Below are 23830 nucleotides of genomic sequence, written 5' to 3' on the forward strand. Positions count from 1 at the left end.
TAATGGCGTTCGACCTTTGCGTCTCTTTGATTCTGAAATCGATGTGACTGAACAGGTAGAGTACGTTGGAGCCATTCTTGATTCCAAGCTTTCCTGGACACCTCACATTGAGTTCAGAATCAAGAAAGCTTGTATGGCCTTCAGGCAATGCCGGAGAACCTTTGGTACAACTTGGGGTCTAAAACCCAAGTATATCAAATGGATCTACACAACTGCTGTTCGGCCAATATTGGCTTATGGATGTCTTGTGTGGTGGCAAAAGGGCGAAATGAGAACGGTCCAATCAAAGTTAGGCCATCTCCAAAGGATGTGCTTAATGGCGACGTCTGGAGCGTTCTCTTCAACTCCCACGGCAGCGCTCGAAGTTCTCTTTGACGTTGCTCCACTACACATTCATCTCAAACAAGAAGCACTTTCTTGCACTTACCGTCTACGGGTGCTCGGTCTACTAGAGGAAACTCCTGTGAACCGTACATCAACACACACCTCGTTGTTTCCACTTTTGGTGAATTGGGACAAAATTGTCCTTGCTCCAAGTGATCTTACAATTGCTTGTAATTTTCCATATAGGACATTTTCCATGAAATTCCCTTCCCGGGAAGAGTGGACATCTGGATATCTGGAGAGTGTTATGGTGAGATAGTACCATTTCGAATAGATTGTATTCGGTCAAATGAAATGTACCCTCGACGAGATACCGCAATATGGAAGAAACAATGAGAGGTAGCTCTGAAAAAGAAATGTATCAAAATAGGTGAAATACACATGAGTCGTTTTAGAACTGTGAACCTGATCAGTTGTTTTCCTACCGATGCCGTACCGATCTTCTCGGTTACAACAGTGGCTCGAGGATGAATTGGTTTTTTTTTTTTCACTGCACCGCGAGTGATATTTCTCCGGTTTTAGTGAAATATTTAAAATCGCGTGCAAATTGTGTAAATGGTTTTGGTGTGAAGATTTTGGTGTACCATGCATTGAACATCGATTTGAGAAGGCGTTTTATTGTTCACCGCACCTTTTTTTCCCTGTCGGTTAGGCCGTTGATTTTGCTCTGCAAAATCATTTTACCTATGGAGGACAGCGACAGTGCACTGTCCATGTACATTTCGTCGGTGAACAAATCTAGCGGATGGCGACCTTCATTTATTAAGAACATTTTGAGAACAGTTTTTGTCGCACCATTTTGAATCTCCCAAATAGGAAATCTTTTGTTTGGTGTTACTGTTTCTTACTTTTGTGTTCTATTTTGTTTGTGCAGCAAGTACCCACACATCAAAACCAATTTTAATCGATTTTTTGAGCACCGGGGGAAAAGAGGTCAGCGTCGGTATATGCCCAAGTAATACAACGTGTATGAAATTGAAACCCTGGATTGTAACGGTTGAACCATCAATCGCTGGACTATTTGGCCACCGAAGGAGTTTATGGGTCTTCAACTTAGTGCATATCTTGGAAACTCATCGCATGCTGCTTGAATAGCTTAGTGGATATTGTAGAAATGTAGGGCAACCATATTCAATGTGTATGTTTCTGTTCCGTCTGCTTTACAATTAGGGTGCTTTACCCAACAACCGACTAAGGCGGGTTATACCTGTGATTGTAAAAAAAAAACAAAGAAAACGAAAGCGACACATAGTTTTATAAACATTTTACTTTTACCAACAAAACTCAAATTTAAAATAGTTTTTTTTCTCTCGAATGGAGGGGTAGATATATAGAAAAAGATAGTATATCTGGTTTAAATGTTCCATTAAAAAACTTAAGTATCAATTAGGCAAATTGTTAATTATGCTCATCTTTTGCATTTGTTAATTAGGAACTACTACTATTGTAACGCTATAGGTAATTAAGTTTTGTTCTCTGTAGAATCTGTTGATATACTATAGCTCTGAAGAATATACTTTTTCGAATGATTTGTGATCTTCCATCCAAAGGGTGGAGGAGTTGTTATGGTGAGATAGTACCATTTCGAATAGATTGTATTCGGTCGAATGAAATGTACCCTCGATGAGATACCACAATATGGAAGAAACAATGAGAGGTAGCTCTGAAAAAGAAATGTATCAAAATAGGTGAAATACACATGAGTCGTTTTAGAACTGTGAACCTGATCAGTTGTTTTCCTACCGATGCCGTACCGATCTTCTCGGTTACAACAGAGAGAAGTATTTCAGACGGCATCGTATGTTACACTGGTAGCTCCCTTCTCGAAGGTCGAGCAGAGGCTGGTGTTTATTCTCGTGAGCTAAGGCTGCATCAGTCTTATTCACTTGGTAGACACTGCACCGTTTTTCAGGCCGAAATCTTTGCTCTTATGTGCGGAGTACAATCAGCACTTCAGCAGCACGTAATGGGCAAAGTAATATACTTCTGTTCAGATAGCCTGGCTGCTTCGGCCAACTCTAGGTTCAAGGAAGTTATCGCTTGTCGAAATCAAATCGAGGAGCTGAATTCAGCAAACGCTGTTCACCTTGTAGGGGTACCTGGCCATTCTTCCACCGCTGGAAATGAATTGGCTGATGAGTTAGCTCGCACTGGAGCATCACATGACCTCATTCACCTGGGCTGCCGCTCAGCACAAACAATATTGGAATAGTATGGAGTCATGTCGTCAAACAAAATTCTATTGTATTAAGCTACCTTCAGTAGTGGCGAAGAATCTAACAAGTCTGTCTAAGCAGAATTGCGGTATGCTGATCAAATCATTGACTGGCCACTGCCGACTCAGCTATCACATGGCGAATATTCAGCAAGCTGATTCATTTGTATGTGATAGCTGTGAATCCGATTATGGATCTTCGTATGTAACTGTCCAGTTTTGGCGCAACTGCGTTTCCGAGTACTCGGTAAACACTTATTAAGTGAAACCAGTCTTTCAAGAGCATCCTTCTACTCCATGATTCCAACAAGCATGCTTTGAAACAATCTCGAAAACCAGGATCGTTTTGGATCATGATTTTTTCCAATCTTAGCGTGCGGGATTCGTGCATGGGATTCAATCCCAAGATTGAATCCCTGCGTTCAAGTGCACTGAACAGGTTGGCTTGAGTAAGGATCTTTGACAGCGTTTAAAAATAATTGCCTTTTCTGGTGACTCCCCATTTAATACACCGTTACCGGTGGTACGCAAAATGTCAGCAGTACACCGACTATAAACCCAAAAGCCCGTTGAGGAATGCAATATGAACTTAAATCGCTTTGTGTGGGAGAAAATTAGTGGGATGAATCTATTGAACTCAAAAGGAATCATCGTTCTTAGCCACCGTAGCTCTATCCGGCTCTAATGGGTAAACTGTTGGCTAATGTTTTTTTTTTCAATTCAAGGGGGTAACAGGTATGTTGGATTAGGAAAATCCTCCTGGACGCTCTTTAAAATCATCAACTCCGGCAAAGATTAACCGTTCAAAATGTCTGTAGGAAACTTAATAAAGAATGCTGTCATTGTTTGCTTCGAACTTTCTGTTGTCTCGAAACGACTACTCTGAACTGTGTCATCAGAACATTTTCCATTTTGGAACGCAGATTCAAGCATACTACAGACCCTCCTACAGAGAATATTCTCCTGAGATGATAACAGGAGCAACTTTCAACCCAACTTGCTTCCAGTGAATTCTGCCAAACAAAATTTTCCTTAACACTCAACGAAATATTTATGGTAACACGATGCATTTTCACTCTTGTGGGAATCAATCAAGGATTGAATCATGGGATTCAATCCTCCCATACATGAGACAAGATTCAATGCATGCCTGGATCGAAACGAAACAAGCGCGTCGAATCGATCATGCTCCTATGGTTTTGAATCTCAGCAGCTCTTGGAGTGAGATTTTTTGAAGACTGAGTGAAACAGACTACAGTAACCTGAATCTTCAGGATGCTTTGTTGTTCTTGGCCCGCCGTGGTGAAGAGTTGTAGGCTCTTTACGTTTTATGCGTCATCACATTGTGCTACTTACTTACTTTCAGTCCTGGACACCCACGCTGGTGCAAGGGCCGAATCGAAAGATTTCCATCCTGAGCGATTGCCAGCCATCGCCTTGACCTGTGGCCAGGTCAAATTTCTGTCGACTTGCTTGATTTCGTTGTTGAGGCTGCGCCGCCATGAGCCTCTGGGTCTGCCTCCGATGTGATGTCCTGCTGGATTCCAGTCTAACGCTTGCTTGCAGATTTCATTTCTATTGATGAAGACCTGCAGGCGTTGCGTGCTCTTCACTAATACACACCAGGTATCACTGGCATATAGCAGCACAGATTTCACGTTCGAGGTAAAAATTCGGATTTTGTCTTCCATACATTTCTTCAACTCGCAAAAGCGGCCTTCGCCTTCTTGATCCGTGCACCTATGTCGATCTTGGTGCCGCCATCGGCCGCCATTTGGCTACCAAGATATTGGAAGCTTTCAACATTCTCCACTGATTGCCTAGCTACCGTAAAGCTGTAATGGTTGGTCTTGTTGACGTTGATGGTAAGACCTGCCGTTGAGGAGCCATTGGCAAGATCATCGAGCTTGCTCTGCATATCAGAGGGCGCCGTTGAGCCAGGAGGGCAACGTCATCAGCCAATTCGAAGTCATTCAGGTACTCCATGGTAATGGGCTGCCACAGCAATCCACGATTTGGTTCACGATAAATCGCACCTACCAGGATCTCGTCGATTACGATGAGGAACAGTAGCGGTGATAGTGTACATCCTTGCCTCACTCCAGCAACGACCGATGGGATCAGACAAAACACCGTTGTGCAGTACTCTGCACGAAAATGCTCTGCACTGTGATTCAATGAGGCCGATGATTTTCTCAGGGAGACCCTTGCGCCTGAGGGCTTCCCACATATTTCCGTGATTGAGACGGTCGAAAGCTTTTTGTAATCAATGAACATCAGGTAGAGAGACTCTTGGACATCATTGATTTGCTCCAGAATGATACGGAGCGTGACAATATGGTTCACACAGGATCGTCCGATCGACTTGATCTTTTGTGACGCCAACACGAGAAACCCATGTCAATTTGTGCACTGGTTGATGAGGAAAGACCGATCCCCCAATCACCATGTCATTGTTGCCACAAAACTCTGCAAACAGGACTCCGTTCTCGCTCATTTCTCCTAGACCATGGCGTCTCATGACGTGCTCAGCTCAGAATCCAAGATGTCGGAATCAACCTTCGCGTTGAAGTCGTCCATGAGGATCTTGATATCACCTTTCGGAATCTTGTCCTCGACAGCATTCAGTTGGCTGTAAAAGTTCTCTTTGTCTTGCAACTTGGAAGCATCGGTTGGCGCGTAACATTAGGTAGATCATGGTAAGGTATCGAGCCCATGAAGCTGGCTACAATTATCCTCTCATTAATAGGTTCCCACTTCATGAGCGCAGCGTGGGCATGAGCGCTGAGCAGGAAACCAACTCCATGGTGGTGAGGACCGTGTTCATTCCGTAGGCCAGAGTATAGCAGAATTTGACCCGATGCCAATCTGTGTTCTCCAAAGTTTGGCGAACGGGCTTCGCTCAGTTCTAGGATCTCAAGCTTCATACGGCATCCCTTATTGGCTAGTTGTGTCAGTTTACTCTGCTGGGCTAGGGTTAATACATTCCAAGTTCCAATTCCTTTCCGTTGGTTCGCACTAAGCCGTTGCTGTTGAATCAGTTCGAAATTACCTTACCGATCAGGCTAAGGCCGGGGTGGCCTCTGCTGTACATAGTAGCCGTCTCCATTCCACTCGGTCCATGCCTGGTTGTCTCCAGTTCCGCACTCTGCGTAGGGTCCGCAGATCGTCCTCCACTTGGTCGACCCACCTAGCTCGCTACGCTCCACAATCAGTTCGTAATCTTTCATTTTCGGTTTCTGTAACGGTTTTTGGGTTTCGGGAACAGCCTAAGGTCCCCTACCTACCGTGGTGGGGCTGCCATCTTGAGTATAGCTTCCGGTGAAGGAGCAATTCATACTCAGCAGTTGGTGAACAAACGCTCGAGACGTACCGCCTCAATCGAGCTTGAAGTCAGAAGGAGAACAGTACCCAGGCTGCACTACCAGCTAAGCACACAACTCTTAGCTGACGGCCTTTGTCATCTGTAGATCCGTGGAAGCATAAGGTATGTAGGAACTTGTGGGACGCTCTCCTTATCGACTCACCGTTTTGCAGCCCTCTCTTGAGTTCTTGATCAGGTTCAATTGATTGTCTTCGAAAAGCTACCGCCGCATCGCTTGATCCGGATACCGCGGCACTCATCGACGATCTTGTTTCGATCACAAACTGCTAAAAGTCGTCTCAAGCCAGCAGAAATTCGACCTTCGTCTTCCACATCCGTAGTTTCTTCTGTTTAGCTTTGAAATCTCCAAACGATTCATCAATTCTTGAAGACTTGACGAAACTATCTTCGGAACCAACTTTCTTTGAACCAACTTCTTCTCTTTGTTGATCGCTTGCTAGGGCAACTCGCGCAGGTTCACAACCTATTAGAGGGCAGTAAACAACCAATCTCTTCAAGAGTGAAACTACTTTTGTCATTTATTACTTATCTATACTACAGGGTTTCTATAATTGATTAAGGCTTCAAGAAGACGAAGAACATTCATAGCGAAATATAAATCTATTTTTGAATTATATTCAAGGGAAATTAGGTAACGGAGTAGTTATCTCTCAAAGTAAGCCACCGACTGTTACCAAAGAAAGAACCATTCGTTGCAATCGGATTGCAGTAAACCGCGAAACCCATATTTCCAATCAAGGGATATGGCGGCCGCGGCGGCTCTGTTTTATCGAATCAGCCGAAATGAGTTGTTGGCACGCAAATGTTTGGACATGATTGATGACGAACCATTGTTTTACGAGGGAAAATCGGTAAGCGCGGGCCCGCTCGTGTACGTTTGCAAACATAATCCAATCCGTTGGCAAACATTGGCTGTGTGGAATTGTTAAACTATGGCTATCAAAAGTCAATAATATCTTGGGTTTGTGATTTATTTTAACTAGCGTTCATTTCCTCAGTGAATCACACAAATCTGCAAAAACGGGGGCTTGGCAGTGAATTAATCTTAACTATAGGTTGAATTATCTACCAAATTAAAATGCACACTGACAGTTATTTCAGGCGGAGGAAGAAAACGCAGGAATCTCCACTTGCACTTGTCTGTACTGACTGAATGACCACGAGTTGAAAAGCCCCCTGTCTGCAGCCGTATGGTGAACCATACCGTTTTAATACTTTAATCCATTAACCATTTTTCTGAACGTAACCGTTTTGGAAAGGTTTTTTTTAGCACCTTGGATACCTGACACATATTTGTTGGCGTCCTCGTTGGTTTGATCTTGTCCATGCCAAGCCACGACTGACTGTCGATGTCGAGAACGTCTTTCCGTGGAACGAGCGATTCGCTCGTCGACCACACCATCGTCTACGTCGTCGTCAGTGCGCTTTAGATTGATGTACGGAGCTGTATAAAATAAATTCCTGACAATCATCAGTGGCGAAGGAAACCAGAAGTATAGTAGTTATACGCGATGAGCACATGGATTAAATGTACCAAACGAAACATTCATAAAACATAAGGTTCCCGCATTTAAACTTGCCATTTACGAGATTTAATCCAATTAACTAATTGCAACGTTTTGAAGTTGGTGTTGCCTTCGGAGTACCGTTTGAGTAAGTACAGTTACGATAAATTTGCGTCAGCGCGATTTGAAATTTGAAACATATATTTGTAGTGCAAAAATAGACTGCAGTTTTAAATTTATCAGCTCACTAGCCAAGAGTTCTCTACACCAATTAGACTGATTATTGTTTTTCATGTGGATTTAACTTCACAAAAGATAACCAATCAGTAGAGATCTTGTTTGTCCTGTGTCGTGCATCCTTGGAATAGCGAATAGCTCACTGGAAGCAATGAATCTCTACAGAATTTACTGCTTTGCTGGTGCTCTGGCCTGCAACATACTTGGTGAGCTGTATTACCTACGTTAATAAAATGCAAGTTCAGAGCCGTGAGAGTTCAGACGGATTTTGGACCGCTGAATCCAACTCCGGGCCCAGAATTGCTCCAGCACGTCACAATTATGAGCTTCAATACCTCTATTTATAGGGTAAAATACACGATTTTGGGCTTTTGTTTTATTTCAAGCCAATAAGCATCGGTTTTTTAAGCAACCAAAAGGTAAATTGGTCAATTAACAAGTAGGCTCAGTGTACCAGTTATGGCTATAGTACCTCAAATTCGCCATAGTTGATTTTCAACCTGTAAAGATACAAATCAACAAGAAAAAAATCGTAAACAACAAAAGGTGATTGCAATCATTCAAACTTCACAATTTGCTCAAATTATGGTAGAAATAAATCATTTTCCTTAACTTTTCGGCCTCCTTGCACCCTATTTCGCCATAGTGTACCAGTTATGGCAAATCCCATAAGGAATGCATGTAAATAGTGCGAAGTGGAACCCAAATTAACAAATGTGTCCATAACTGGTACAGGGTTCCTATCATTGGCACACGCCGTAATAAATACTAAAAGTAGCTTTGGCTCCGTTTTTATATTTTTCCTGTAAAGTATGAAAACTAATCAATCATTTGACTTATTGTTTACATTCGTCGGTCTTCTTCTTATTTGTGTAGAAATAGTTTTTCTTAGGTGGTGCGATAACTGGTACAGGCACCCTATACAATGATGTCATGGGATTTTCTGATGGTCAATAAACAATGTAATTGAATTTAATTTACAAAATAAATAAAACATTTTCAAATAGGTACAGCAATTTGCAGGTGTACTCATAATTAACGATACAGTCCTTAGGACTTGATGACTCATCCCAGCTCAGTTTATTTTTGGCTAGCGTTCAGTTGCAACACTGGGATAAAGATAGTGCGAATACTCGCTACCTGGTCAAAGCACATGCCAACCCTGAGGTGTTGTTTCAGGCAGTCTCAGGAAGGCTCCCCTGTACAGCCAACTGTACAAGTGAAAGAATTAGTTTTCTTTAAAAGAATAAAGTACTCACTTTTTGCTCATTTTCGACGTTTTGGCTTTCGACGTCTTGCCCCTAAGCCAAATTGAGGCATAGCTCAAAACTGTGAAGTGCTGGAGTGATTCTGAGCCCGGATTCGGATTCAGCAGCCCAAAATCTGTCAGAGACACACAAGTTTGCTCTTGAGACAAAAAAATGTTACTTGTCAACGTTTTGGACAAATACACCAGATTCGAGATTCCATCCGAGAATTCCTCCAAGAAAATGAGGATATATATAAGAACTCCGTCTGAGAACTCCTCCTAAATTTCATCCAAGAATTTCTCCAAGAATTACACCTGAGAAATCTGCCATAACTTTATCTAAGAATTCATTTCTGTAATCTGAGGATTACTCCATGAATTCCATGTGAACAATCCTCTACACGAGAATTCGTCCAGAAATTCCATTTTGAGAACTCCTCCAAGGACTTCGTACAAGAAATCACCCAGGAACTCCATCCAAGTGTTGCTCCAAGAGTTCCATATTCTTCCGAAAATTCCGCCCGAAAATTCTTCCATAAACTCCATCTGGGGATATATACAGGAATCTGTCCCGAAAAATATTCCTGGAATTTCATTCGAGAATTTTTCCAGGAATCTTTAATGAGGATTTCTCAGAGAATTCCACCCACGAATTTCATTCAAGAACTCTCTCATTCTCTCCCAGGCATCCGAGAATTCCTCCAAGAATTCCATCCGAGAATTTCTTCAGAAATTCCATATGAGGATTTCTCTAAGAATTCCATTTGGAAAGCTTTCCAAAACTTTATCCGAGGATTCCTCCAGTAATCCCATTTGTTAATTACTTCAGGAATTCCATCTTGAAATTCATCCACGAACTTTATCCGAGAAATCCTACAGAAATTCAATTGGAGGATTCATCCAAAATTCCATTCGAGGATTTCTCCAGCAATTCTATCTAGGGACTCCTCCAGAAATTTCACTTAGAGAATTCCTCCGGGGACTTGGCCACCTTGAGGGTTCTCGGGAAGTCCTCCTTGAGGGTCCTTTAAAGGAACTTCTGAATGATTATTGGAAGGGTTTCCTCTGGATTCGCGAAGGAACTCTCTGGGAGACTCTCTGAAAGACCTGCTGAAGGATTCTCGAAAAAAAAGTCCTTGAGGAACCCCTGGATGATTCATGGAAGGAATTCCAGGAGGATTCTCGAAAAGAACTCCTGATAGATTACCGAAAAGAACTCGTGAAGGATTCCCGGACGGAACTACCGGAGGATTTCCAGAAGGAACACTTGAAGGATTCTCGGAAGGGGTTTCCTTGGATTTCCGAAAAAAAAAACTCCGGAGGATTCTCAACAGGAACTCTTGGAGTAATCCCAGTACGAACTCCTGGAGGATGCCCAAAAGGGAACTTCTGGAGGATTCTTGGAAGAAACTACTGGAAGATTATCGGAAAAAAAATCTGATAGATATCCGAAAGATACTCCTGCAAGATTCTCGTAAAGAACTACTGAAGGATTCCTGAAAAATCCTGAAAGATTCTTGACAGGAATTCCTGGTAGATTATCGCAAATAAGGATCCCTAGAAGAAACTTCTGCTTGACTCCCGGAAGGAAGTTCTGGAGGATTCCCGGGAGGAACTTCTGGGGGATTCCCGGATAGAACCAATGGAAGACTCTCGGAAGGAACTTCTGGATTCTCGTTAGGAACTTCTCGAGGATTCTCGAAAGATGCTTCTGAAGGATTCTTTAAAGGAACTGCTGTAGATTCTTGGAAGAAACTTTTGTTGATTCTCGGAAGGAACCCCCGGAGGACTCTAGGAAGGAACTTCTGGAAAAATCTCGGAAAATTCTCCTCAAGGATTCTCCGAAGGACCGGAGAAAGGTACTTTAAAAGAACTCTTGTAGGTTCTCGAAAATAACTCCTGAAGGATTTCTAGAAGGAACTCTTGAAGGATTCTCGGAAGGAACTCCAGGTGAATTTCGGGACAGATGAATTCTCAGAAAGAAACTACTGGAGGATTATTTTAAAGAACTCCTGTAGATTCTCGGAAGGAACTCCTGAAAGGCTCCCAAAATGAACCTCAGAAAGAACTCCCGGAGAATTCTTGGAGGAATCGGAAGAAACTACTGAAGGATTCTCGCAACGAATTTCTGGTGGAATCCTGGTAGATTATCGAAAATAAGGATCCCCGGAAGAAATTGCTGTAGGATTCTTGAAAAAAAAACTTCTGGAGGATTCCCAGAAGGTACTTTAGGAGGACTCCGGGAGGAACTTCTGGAAGATTTTCGTATATAACTTCTTCTGGAGGATTCTTTGAAGGGTCCATTGCAGATTCTTGGAAGGAATTTCTGTTGATTCTTGGAAGAAACCCCCGGAGGACTCTCGGAAGTAACTTCAGGAAAAATCTCGGAAAAATCTCCTCGAGGATTCTCCGAAGGACCGAAGGAAGAAACTTTAAAAGAACTCCCTTGGACTCTCGAAAAAAAAAACTCCTGGTGAATTACCGAAAAGAACCCCTGGAGGATTTCTAGAAGGAACTCCCGGAGGATGCCCAGAAGAAACTACTGGAGGATTCTCGGAACGAATTTCTAGTGGATATCCAGAAGTAACTCCTGCAGGATTCCCGTAGGGAACTCCTAGAGGATTCCTAAAAGATCCTCATGAAAGATTCTCGAAGGGAAATCCTATAGTTTATCGTAGATTATCGTAGATTATCGAAAATGAGGATCCCCGAAAGAATTTCCTGTAGAACCCCCGAAGGACTCTCGAGAGGAACTTCTGGGAGATTCTCTTATAGAACTCCTGGAGGATTCTCGAAAGATACTTCTGGAGGATTCTTTGAAGGAACTACAGCAGATTCTTGGAAAGAATTTCTGTTGATTCTGGAGGATTCTCGGAACTAATTTCTGATGGATATTAAGAAAGAACTCCTGCAGGATTCTCGTAATGAATTACTGGAGGATTCCTGAAAGATCCTCCTGAAATTCCTGTAGGATTTCCGGGAAAAAACTTCTGGAGGATTCCCAGAAGGTACCCTAGGAGGACTCCGGAAGGAACTTCTGGAAGATTCTCGTATATGACTACTTCTGGAGGATTCTTTGAAGGATCCATTGCAGATTCTTGGAAGGAATTTCGGTTGATTCTTGGAAGAAACCCCCGGAGGACTCTCGGAAGTAACTTCAGGAAAAATCTCGGAAAAATCTCCTCGAGGATTCTCCGAAGGACCGAAGGAAGAAACTTTAAAAGAACTCCCTTGGACTCTCGAAAAAAAAAAACTCCTGGTGAATTACCGAAAAGAACCCCTGGAGGATTTCTAGAAGGAACTCCCGGAGGATGCCCAGAAGAAACTACTGGAGGATTCTCGGAACGAATTTCTAGTGGATATCCAGAAGTAACTCCTGCAGGATTCCCGTAGGGAACTCCTAGAGGATTCCTAAAAGATCCTCATGAAAGATTCTCGAAGGGAAATCCTATAGTTTATCGTAGATTATCGTAGATTATCGAAAATGAGGATCCCCGAAAGAATTTCCTGTAGAACCCCCGAAGGACTCTCGAGAGGAACTTCTGGGAGATTCTCTTATAGAACTCCTGGAGGATTCTCGAAAGATACTTCTGGAGGATTCTTTGAAGGAACTACAGCAGATTCTTGGAAAGAATTTCTGTTGATTCTGGAGGATTCTCGGAACTAATTTCTGATGGATATTAAGAAAGAACTCCTGCAGGATTCTCGTAATGAATTACTGGAGGATTCCTGAAAGATCCTCCTGAAATTCCTGTAGGATTTCCGGGAAAAAACTTCTGGAGGATTCCCAGAAGGTACCCTAGGAGGACTCCGGAAGGAACTTCTGGAAGATTCTCGTATATGACTACTTCTGGAGGATTCTTTGAAGGATCCATTGCAGATTCTTGGAAGGAATTTCGGTTGATTCTTGGAAGAAACCTCCGGAGGACTCTCGGAAGTAACTTCTGGAAAAATCTCGGAAAAATCTCCTCGAGGATTCTCCGAAGGACCGAAGGAAGAAACTTCAAAAGAACTCCCGTGGATTCTCGAAAAGAATTCCTGGTGAATTACCGAATAGAACCCCTGAAGAATTTCTAGAAGGAACTCCCGGAGGATGCCCAGCAGAAACTACTGGAGGATTCTCGGAACGAATTTCTAGTGGATATCCAGAAGCAACTCCTGCAGGATTCCCGTAGCGAACTACTGGAGGATACATAAAAAATACTCCTGAAAGAATTTCTGTTGATTGTTGGAAGGAACCCCCGGAGGACTCTTGAAAGAAACTTCTGGAAGATTCTCGTAAAGAACTCCTGGAGGATTCTCGAAATATACTTCTGGGAGATTCTTTAAAGGAACTACTGTAGATTCATGGAAGGAATTTCAATTGATTCTTGGAAGGAACCCCCCGAGGAGTAACTTCTACAAAATTCTCAAAAAAATCTCCTCGAGGATTCTCGGAAGGAACTACTGGAAGATTCTCGGAAGGAACTATTGCAGGATTCTTGTAAGAAACTCCTGGTGGATTTCCGCAAGGAAAAACTGGAGGGTCTTTGAATGATCTGGAGTTCCTTCCTGGAATCATTCAGGAGTGCTTTGCGGGAAATCCTTCAGGAGCTTCTTCTGAAAATTCGCCAGGAGATCCTTCCGGAAATCCCTCCGTGAAACCCTTATGGATTTCTCCTGGGAATTCTCAGGATGTTCCTTTTGAGAGAGCTTATTTTTGGAATGATAAAAAAGCTTCTTCCGGCAATTTCCAGGAGCATTAATCGGGAATCTACCAGGATCTCATTATTGTGATTTTGTGTTTGTTTTTGGGGATGGTCCAGAAATTTTTCTGGGGATCTTTTGAGAATATGCTTTCGGCAAATTATAATGGTAACATCAGAAAATTTTGAATACGGAAGCCCTTGAGTGAATTCATGATGGGATACTCACTTACTTTCAGTTCTGAGCACCCACTGTGGTGCAGAGGGCCGAATTGAAGGATCTCCACTCCATCTTGGGTGATTGCCCACCATCTGCGGCAAAGTTCAAATTTCTGTCGACTTACTTTATTTCGTTGCTGAGGCTGCACCAGTATGAGCCTCTGGGTCTGCCTCTGCTGCGATGTCCTGCTGGGTTCCAATCCTACGCTGGCTTGCAGATTTCGTTTCCTTCTCTGTGGAGAGTGTGGCCGACCCACCTCTACTTTGGCTCCCAAATTTCTGACGCTATCAGCTTTTGGTGACATCGACAATGGAGCTCCACGTGGGAGATCCAATTGTGAGGCCACCACGCATGAATTTTATACCGCAGGCATCTATTGATGAAGACCTGCAGCCGTTGAGTGTTCTCCACTGATACACACCATGTTTCACTGGCGTACAGCACCACAGATTTTCCCGTCGAGTTGAAAGTTCGGATTTTAGTGCGTCGACTAACTGGTTGTTTCTCCATACATGTCTTGAACTCGCAAAGGCAGCTCTCGCCTTCATAATCCGTGCACCGATCTTGGAGCCACCATCGGCCGCCATTTGATATTTGAAGCTATCAACATGCTCTACTGAGTGCCCAGCTACCGTAAAGCTGGAAGGGCTGACCGTGTTCACATCCAACGATTTGGTCTTGTTGACGTTGATGGTAAGACCTGCCGTTGAGGAGCGATTGGCAAGATCATCGAGCTTGCTCTGCATATCAGAGCGCCGTTGAGTACTTTATGGTAATGGGCTGCCACAGCAACCCACGATTGATTTCACGATCAATCGCACCTATCAGGATCTCGTTGATAACGATGAGTAACAGTAGCATAGCGGTGATAGTATACATCCTTGTCTCACTCCAGCAACGACCCGGACGGGATCGAACAAGACACCGTTGTGCAGTACTCTGCACGAAAATGCCGCGTACTGTGCTTCAACGAGGCTGATCATTTTCTCAGGGACTCCCTGAGGGCTTCCACATGTTTTCATGATTGAGATAGTTGAAAGCTTTTTTCGTAATCAATGAATACCAATTAGAGAAATTCATGGAATTCATTGATTTGCTCCGAGATGATACGGAGCATAACAATATGGTCTACACGGTTTAGGGACAAAACGTCAAATGACAAAAGGTCGAATGCCAATAACACTAGTTTACAGCATTTTTGAACTCGGTAAGCTGATGATCATTTTTGATGTAGAATCATGCCCTGAGTTCGAAAACGCGAAGGAAAAAAATACAGTAGAGCGGAAATTTTTTCGACTTTCCATACAAGGTTGATGATTTTAAATCGATTTTTGTTCTATTTTTAAGCAAAGTCGCTCATTTCAAACATCTCATTCTCCGTAATCAATGCTCCGATTGAGCTGAAATTTTTACTGTAACTCGCCTACATATGATATGTCAAATAAACGTCGAGAAAGAATTTTTAGGTTGTTTTTTTCTTATTGAAAAAAATACATTTCTTCAAAAAAATTTGGGAATTTTGCTAAAATTCAAGAAGATCGTCCCTAAAACTCGCCAATATCTTGAATTTCATCAATCTGATGCAAAACCTGTATTCAGATGATCGAATGGTATTGTATTCAGCTTTCAATTTATGGAAAAAGATTTAAAATTGGTTGAACAAAACGCAATATATTTGAATTGTAGTAAATTACTTATTTTGAAAAGTTATAAAACTCGATATTGAGCTAAAACTCAAAAACTGTTCTACTTTAAATTTTTTGAAGGTCGGTATCGAAATCAGCACTAAATTGTGCTTCAAAAATTTTGGTCGTTGACAGAAGTTCACGACTTTCGTTTTATTTTGTAAACTTGTGTAATGGAACATGTGTTCAGTAATAAGGATTCTAGTATGTTCCTTGCGTACTAGCACTTTCCAGTCTTCGAAGAGTTAGTACATACATGGATCCCTAACCCAGTTTGATTTCCTTTGCATTGAGTTTAGCCTCAGATGGTGAGGTTTTTAACTATATGCAAAGTAAAGAGAGAATGAGAGCATGAGATGACCGTACAATTCGTAGTTGCTACTCCGTTACTGACCAGAACAGTCAAAATTGCACAGGGAACCAAAAGGATGGGGCCTGGGTGTAGCTTTCCATCCTCAATGTGCAATTTTGAAGGTTCAAAACTTTATATTGTCAGTACCGGCGCCGGCCACGTCCTTACGGTCATCGGGGAAGGGAAGGAATGTTGATGTGACATCCGTTTCTACTAGAGTCCGTGTGTACCTCCGCATCTCCACGGTTGTCACAGAAAGGATTGTAACAAGGGAAGGGAAGGGATAGAAAGTTACATAGGTCTGGATTTACATTGGTAAGTGATGTAAGCTATGCAACCCTTGATATGATTTAGTCTTCCGCCAGCCGGCTGTCGGAAGAATACAATAATTTTATTGTATGTATGTGTATTAAATTTAATTATATACCGGGTATGAATAATTTTTAAACTACGCTAATGTCGGATCAACTCGTAATAACGCACGTTCTAAACTTATCGTTTCTCAGTCTCAAAATAATTGTATGCAATTCCGTTTAGTGTTACTGCCAATGCTGAAAAACCTAAACCGTTAAAGATGTGATGAACAAAAAAAAATTATGGTACTCGACACGAATAAATCGACGCGGAAAACGTGGTCTACTTGTCACTGAATCGTACGGTAATCTTGACCTTTCTAAAGAAAGAAATACTTCGCCGTTTTGATCGCTATTTGCCTGCTTGCAAATCTGAAATAGAAAATAGTATTAAATTGTGATACGTTCTCCACTGTTATGTTTTTGTAAATTGTTATTTACCTATATATAAGTTAAATTTACCTCCATCTCTCTGAAACAAACGGTATATTAGCAGTGAAAAATGAATAGAGTAAAACAATAAATTGATAAATAGTGTTAAAAAGTTTACCAAATCTTGATCCTGGAATGTTCCTGCATTTAAATAAACCAGGCTGGAAAATAGCAAAATCAAAACTTGATATCGTAGATCTTACACCGTAACGCACCGTTCCAAGGTGATCTACACTGTGGTGCATAATTGATCGGACAAACGCCGATTTTCATACAAAATGGCCAAGTTTGAGATGCTGTAACTATGGTTTGCTTTGATGGATTGAGTTCAATTTTTGACACGGAACTACAAATGTGCTGAATTTTGTGTATACAAAGTATAAAATGTTTTCATTCACAGGTTTGCGCGTGGCAAGGCGTTGAAAAAATTGCAAAAGTGATCGGACAGCGACACGCGTGTAAATCAAAGGGGTACCGCTGTCCGGTCTCTTTTGCAATATTTCCAACGCCTTGCCACGCACAGACCTGTGAACGAAAACATTTTATACTTCGTATACACAAAATTCAGCACATTTGTAGTTCCGTGTCAAAAATTGAACTCAATCCATCAAAGCAAACCATAGTTACAGCATCTCAAACTTGGCCATTTTGTATGAAAATCGGCGTTTGTCCGATCAATTATGCACCACAGTGTACCTACGTTACGGGTCATTTTAACTATATGCAAAGTAATGTTGGTAAACTCAGTTTTATTCTAAAACTGGAAGTCATCAAAACACCAGTAGGAAGGACTAAATACTATAATTCCTTGAATTACCAGAACACACATTCCAAAATTGAAAAATAGAACGACACTAGACTCGGTTTGGTAGATCTATCACCGCGACGCAACACGGGTCGCCTGACACCTTGGATTGGGGTTACCTGTTTGGTGGACTTTTACTCCCGGAACAGGTGCTCCGTAGTGCTATTCTAAGCCGGCAGCTACACGGGTCACTGAGAAACACAGCGGTTTCCCATGTTTTGCAGAATAATTGATTCTGCAGTTGTGCAGATACTACGGAGTCAGCTTTGAGCATATCGGCTGATATGCGATCGACCCCGGGCCCCTTTTCGATTTCATGCTACAGATGGCTGTTTTTAACTCCTGCATTGATGGAGCTCCGGTGTGGACACGGTTAATGCGTCGAACCCTTGGCGGGTCATACTGAGGTGTTGATGGTGTGGTGGTGAAAAAGGTTTCGGTTTCCAAAGTGTTTCAACCAGTGTTTCAGCTGGTCAGCCGGGTCGACCAATCGCCGGGTCGCTGCATTTGTTCTAATCCCGCTAAGGCGTCGTGGGACATCGTAGAGGAGACAAATGTCACCGGTGTTTACGGCTTTCTCGCCTCCGTCGGCTAGGGAGCCCGCCCACGCTCTTTTGTCCCACCAACATGAGCGATTCACTTCCTTCTCGAGAGCCGAACATCCCTGACGGGCTACGACTTTGGCTCCACGTGTTTTTGCTCGCTCTATCGCGGCTTTAGCGTTTCTTCACTTCTCTATCCTCCTCCAGGTGCTATCTGTGACCCACTGCTTTCTCTGGGTGCGTAGCTCACCCGAATTATTCACCGGTGACGACGAATGCGTTCTTGATGGCGCTCCATTGATCTGCTACGCTTCCACCTTTCGGAATATCCGCAGCACGGTTCTCTATCTCCTCGTCGAAAGGGGGGGGGGATGACACAAAACAAATTAAATATTTGCATCGGTCTCATGTGGATCACAGATGTGTAATGTAGCCATATAAGTAATTGCAGTTTTAGGCATGATACTTAATAGAAATGTGAAGATGTTTTCTAAAATGTCGATTGAAAGGCATTGTTTCACCTAAATGTAAAACATTTCTGATTTTCTAGCACATCTTCGCAGTTGGATAATTAACTTGCTCGTTCTTCGTGCTAAGAAATAAGGGGTTTGGTATATCATATTTCCCTTCAAGCTATTGACGCAGAAGAATATCGACAATGAGACTAAACTGATTTTTTATGTCCTTATGTCTACTGGCATCCACCAATCATCCCAGCCAACATCTGGTAGATGCTGAAATAATCGATGAAATTTGAGTAGGATGATTTGGCACAACCTCGCACTGTACGGACGGATGCATAGGTGCCTACCTACATTACATACGTCGACGTTCGGGACCAGAACAAAAAATTGATCGACGATGCATGGGTGATTGAAGATGATGCTAATTAGCGATAATGGCCGTTGGACGACGGTTATAATAATGTTATGGCCTGTGCTGTGCTGTGCAGAGTGTGCTCACCACATCATCAACGCAGTGGGTGTCTGATTGCTTCTGACGTGCTGAACAATGCAAAATGACTCCGGAACGAGCAGGCTAATTTCTCATTCTAGGAAAATGCCATATGTGAGAGGCTGTAGGGATTTGATGCTCTTCTTTGTTCGATGCTGCGATGCTGCGGGGCCTTGAACGAGTTTATTGATTATTTTATTGTGTACAGGTATTGTTGCAGTTTATTTACACTTCATGGTACCTTAGACCAAAAGGAAGGGTGCTGAGCGTGAGGTGTGAGAGTTTGAGAGATTTCGTTATTTCCTATGAAATTTATTCGAAAATTGTATCTAGAAATTCCTCCCGGAAACTTCATAAAAATATCAAGAATATTTTCAAATGACTTTTGACAGGAATTTTATATGTACACGGGAAAAAATCCGCTGCTTCAAACCTGCTAAATGAGTCATGATCTCGCTTAAAATGTGTGTTTTCATGTTATAAATATACACCACAAAAAAAGGTCATACTTTCATGACTCATGTTGCCGTAACGTCACCTTGGCGTTACGTTTTTTAAATTTATTGACAAAAATTTGTAAGTTAAGTCATGATATCATGCCCATGAATACCAGAACTATTAACTAGATTCATAAAACCAGAAGCGGTATTCATAGAACTAGTAGTTGTCATTTATGGTTCCAGTTTTATTAGCGAAATTTGGTAAGTCGGTTCATATTATCATGAAGTACGTACTCAAACTATGAACTAAATTTATGAAAGCTTGAGCATTACTCATGGTGCAAGTATTTGTCATTTATGGTACTGGATCGATTTGCGAAAAATGGTAGTACTGGTCATGTTATCATAAAGCATGTTCTAAATTTATTACCCAATGTTATAAAAACATAAGCAGTATGCATGATTCTAGTATTTGTAATTTATACTATCGGATTAATTGGTGCAAAGTGGCAATTAAGGTCATGTTATCGTGAAGCACGCACTCTGAAATCATGAACAAGGTTCCTGAATATTGAAGTAATTTTTATGATTCTGGTATTTGTCAATAATGATGCCCGTTTTATTAGCAAAATGCCGTACATAGAGTCATGATACTATGAAGCATGCATGCTGTAGTCATGATTCGCCTTCATGGAATCACAAGAAGTACTCATGATTATAATATTTCACCCTCATTCTTGTTTACGGATGTATCCACTTTCGATCGAATTTGATTAGTTCGAATCTTTCGCTCATTTGATTATGCTGACGTAAACGGCAATACACACGAAATACTTTCGAAAGTGGATTCGAACGTAAACAATACAGGCTCTCTTTCGCACGGCATCACGTTTTCTGTCATGTCTCACTGCTTGCTCCTTACGAGCTTTGCTCGTTTGGCTGCACTTTTTGAGATTTCTTTTGTCTTGTCTGGCTGCAAAAAAAACAAAGTCTATTCTTCATTACACCACGAAACCTAACCTCGAAATGTTTGACATTAGCCAGGTCATTTTGGCAGATCACACACATGCAAGAAAGAGACGAACAATTTTCTTGCAGTTTGCCGACCTTTTCTTGCTCGTGTGAGATCTGTCAAAATGACCTGGCTCCATACTGTCAAATTTTCATTCATAAAATGAGCGATCAGTTGTTCTGAACCGTCTCGTAAAATGGTCCATAGATATAGGGGGCGTCCATAGATTACGTCATGCATTTAGGGGGGAGGGGGGTTCAGCAAAATGTAACGAACCTTACAAAAAGTTCAGAGATCCCTTACAAAAAGTGCGACATAGGAGGGGGGAGTTGAAAAAGCCAAAAAAAAAAGCGACTGATGGTAGGTTAATGGCATTGAGATGCGTGAAGCCCAGCTGCGAAAGAAACGTGTTTGTTTATAAAAAGCAGATAGGCCCTTTTCAAATGTTACGCTAGATTTCCTTCAATTCAATTACCCCGAAAACCATTACCCCGAATGACACATTAACATCCTGATCCTATAACATTACCCTGAATTAAATTACGCCTACAACCATTACCCCGAGTGTCATATTACCCCGAAAGATATTTCCCCGAATGACGAAACAGAAGCCGCATTCATAATTCTGATGTTTGTCATTTGATTCCGGTTTGATTGAAGGTCTAGTTGTGTGTTCTTTTTAAAAGATCCAATATTTATTCATCATTGTGCTTAAAGGCCTACTCAATAGCCCGCAGTAAATCGCGGGTGCTTTTGGGTAGATCTACCGCTGGGATTTTGAACAGATGAGCCTGCAAGAACATCCAGAGGGGCTTGCAGTCTGGTGCATACTGGAGATTCAAAACATATACCACTTGCATGCAAATGCAAATGGCATGGAGGATGTGGTCTGCCTTGTACTCCGCTCCCCCGAAAATAACGAGCACCGCTCCTTCTCCCCGCGATGCCCCAACCGAAACAATTTGCGGCTGCAAATTAAGGTTCTCGAATTTTTCCTTAAGGAAATCCAAACGCGTGCTGATTTTATGTTCCATGTCGCCCGCCGTCTGCATAGAAAAGAAAAGATTTCTATTAAAAAAATATATAATAAAATAAAGCAAGGCTGAATTGTATAAATTGTTAGTAGTAATAAAATCATTACAAAAACACAGGAAGCAGTGAAAGAAATTTTTTGTAAGTTCTCATCGTAATAGGCTGTTTTACCTCACCCAAATATGTCAGGAAAAGGCCTACTTTCCCACACCAAATTAACAGTGCGGTAATGGCTCATTACAGCACTGATTTGTGTTGCGTAATGAACCATTTGAGCACTGGTTTCAGTTTTGGTCAACTTATTGATGCTTTCTGGACGCAGTTTTGAAAAATTGTGACAACTGCACAGCATAACCTGTTATGATCAGATTTTCTTGAACATCGCTATGAACATCAGTGTGCAGTTTGTGAAAACGTTTTGTTTAAAACTATCCTCAAGGGTAATTTATGAAATTGCAAAAAACGTTGTACGCAACTAGGCGCAGAACTCGATTTTTCCAGCACTTGTCGTAATTATCCACCTCGGCAAGCCTCGTTGGATAAATGTACGACTCGTGCTGTAAAAATCGTCATTCTGCACCTTGTTACGTAAACTACTATTTCCAGGTATAATTCATTATTGTCCTTTTACATTTATTTCCTAGACGCCTTTCTGTCCCTCGAAAAGAAACAAAATAGAAAACCGTTTTGTTTTAACCATTTATTTAATTATACAATAATTCGGGCGCTGTGGAATACCTGTAAAGATAAGAAAATCGAGTAAGTTCTTTTCTTTTAGTTCCAACTATTTATTTGCATCTTTTGACAACGTACTTCAACCTCAACTAAGGTCAAAAGTGTCTCAAAAGATGCAAATAGTGGGAATTAAAGGGAAAAAATCTTTTACATTAAGCAGCGAAATACTTACACCGCAATTGTACATTATAAGGAATCAATTTCGAAGGCGGATTGCTTTCCGGCCATCTGGCAAGTGATGTAAATGGGACGGAGAATGTGTGATGTCTTCAATACTGCATTTATCGATCACAAAATTTTGCGGATCAACTACATATGCATCTAAATGTTCGACGAACTGTACGGCACTATATGTATGGCAGACGAATGTTATCTCATTGTTGTTTTTGATTATATGGCGTACTTCTTTAAAAACACTGTTCTGACTCCAGACGATCAACATGGTCCCAGAAGTGATCTTTGTTTTCCCAAGCATAACGTAGTTTAGTACTCGCACGATTGAACAGCTGTTGTCAGAAATCAGCTCGCTCGGGATAGGAATACAGTCAAGCTTGATGAAAAATCCAGTCCCTTCATCCAACTGCAGTGGTCCAAAATTACTGATGCACTTGAAAAATTTATGGGCCATCTTAAACTGGTCCTTTATCGCCAATGTCAAGGCAATATTTTTCCGGGATGATGTGACGGTGGCTATTTTTTTAAAGTATTTATGTTTCATTTCGGGTATGAATGTTGATGTAAATCGAGTTGGACCCATCCACTCGATTGCGAGCGGGTAATGCGTCAGAAAATGTGCTTTCGGTTTAAGATGCTTATTGAAGAGAACCTTGTACTGGGTCAACGTCTGTTGAATGAGTTGTTTAAACTCTTCAATTTCCTCAGACGTGAAAGAAGGTTTCATTACGCATGACCCAACCTTAGTGACATTTATGAGGAATGTCCACTCATCTCCGGCCGGTACTAGGTCGCCAATCATCAGGGTGATATTGTCGACGAAGCACTTCATCTGTCCTGCGGTCATTTTTAGTTTTAGGCTGTCCAAGTTCTCCTGCCTTATTTCTGGCGGAATACTTTTCCGCTCGTTGATGTCGTAATCATATCGCTGGACACGCTGATTCAATGTGAACAGCGAGAAAAATCCTTTTGCAATAAAGTGAAGAATGCAGCAAGCGAGAGCATCATGAGCGAATCCTTCGAAAAAGTCATGCATGCAATCCACAATCTTGAGGTCGGTGATATGAAAGTCCGGAATACTGTTAAAAACTGAATTTTTCTTAATTCCTGTTTCCGAAAAGCGATTGATCTCTAAAGCTTGATTATATGTTTCTTCGGTCCGGTACAGATTAGGTTCGTCCACAGCGCTTTCCCTTATATGTTCCAGATCCATCGAGCAAATCCTGAATAAATAGAAAATAATTGTAATTAGTTTTGTTTCATTCAACCACACACGTGTGGTTACGTCTGTTTGTCTGTGATTCAACTAGAAGGCAATTATTACAAACTTATAGTAATAACCCGATTTAATAACTCCTTATCATCGGTGATTTGAATATAGCAAAGAGAGCAAAAGACTTAGACACATAAACAGAAACTTAATAGGTACATTCC

At 41.7% G+C, this 23830-nt stretch overlaps 2 protein-coding genes across 3 annotated transcripts in view; one reads left to right on the forward strand and one right to left on the reverse strand.

The window, feature by feature from the left end:
• The window catches only part of LOC115257403 (uncharacterized), a 344293-nt gene that overhangs the window by 6245 nt on the left and 314218 nt on the right, over window positions 1-23830 (forward strand). The gene's annotated exons all lie outside the window — the stretch shown is intronic.
• LOC134292155 (uncharacterized) overlaps window positions 1733-23830 on the reverse strand; it is a 43158-nt gene continuing 21060 nt past the window's right edge. For both annotated transcript variants that reach the window (XM_062860982.1, XM_062860981.1), the window contains one exon: window positions 1733-23619. In XM_062860982.1, coding sequence (XP_062716966.1) covers window positions 22419-23619 — 1201 coding nt within the window. In that variant the 3' untranslated portion in view covers window positions 1733-22418. The remainder of the gene's footprint in view (window positions 23620-23830) is intronic.

Source organism: Aedes albopictus, chromosome 3 (genome assembly GCF_035046485.1).
Source record: "Aedes albopictus strain Foshan chromosome 3, AalbF5, whole genome shotgun sequence".
Lineage (NCBI taxonomy): Eukaryota > Metazoa > Arthropoda > Insecta > Diptera > Culicidae > Aedes > Aedes albopictus.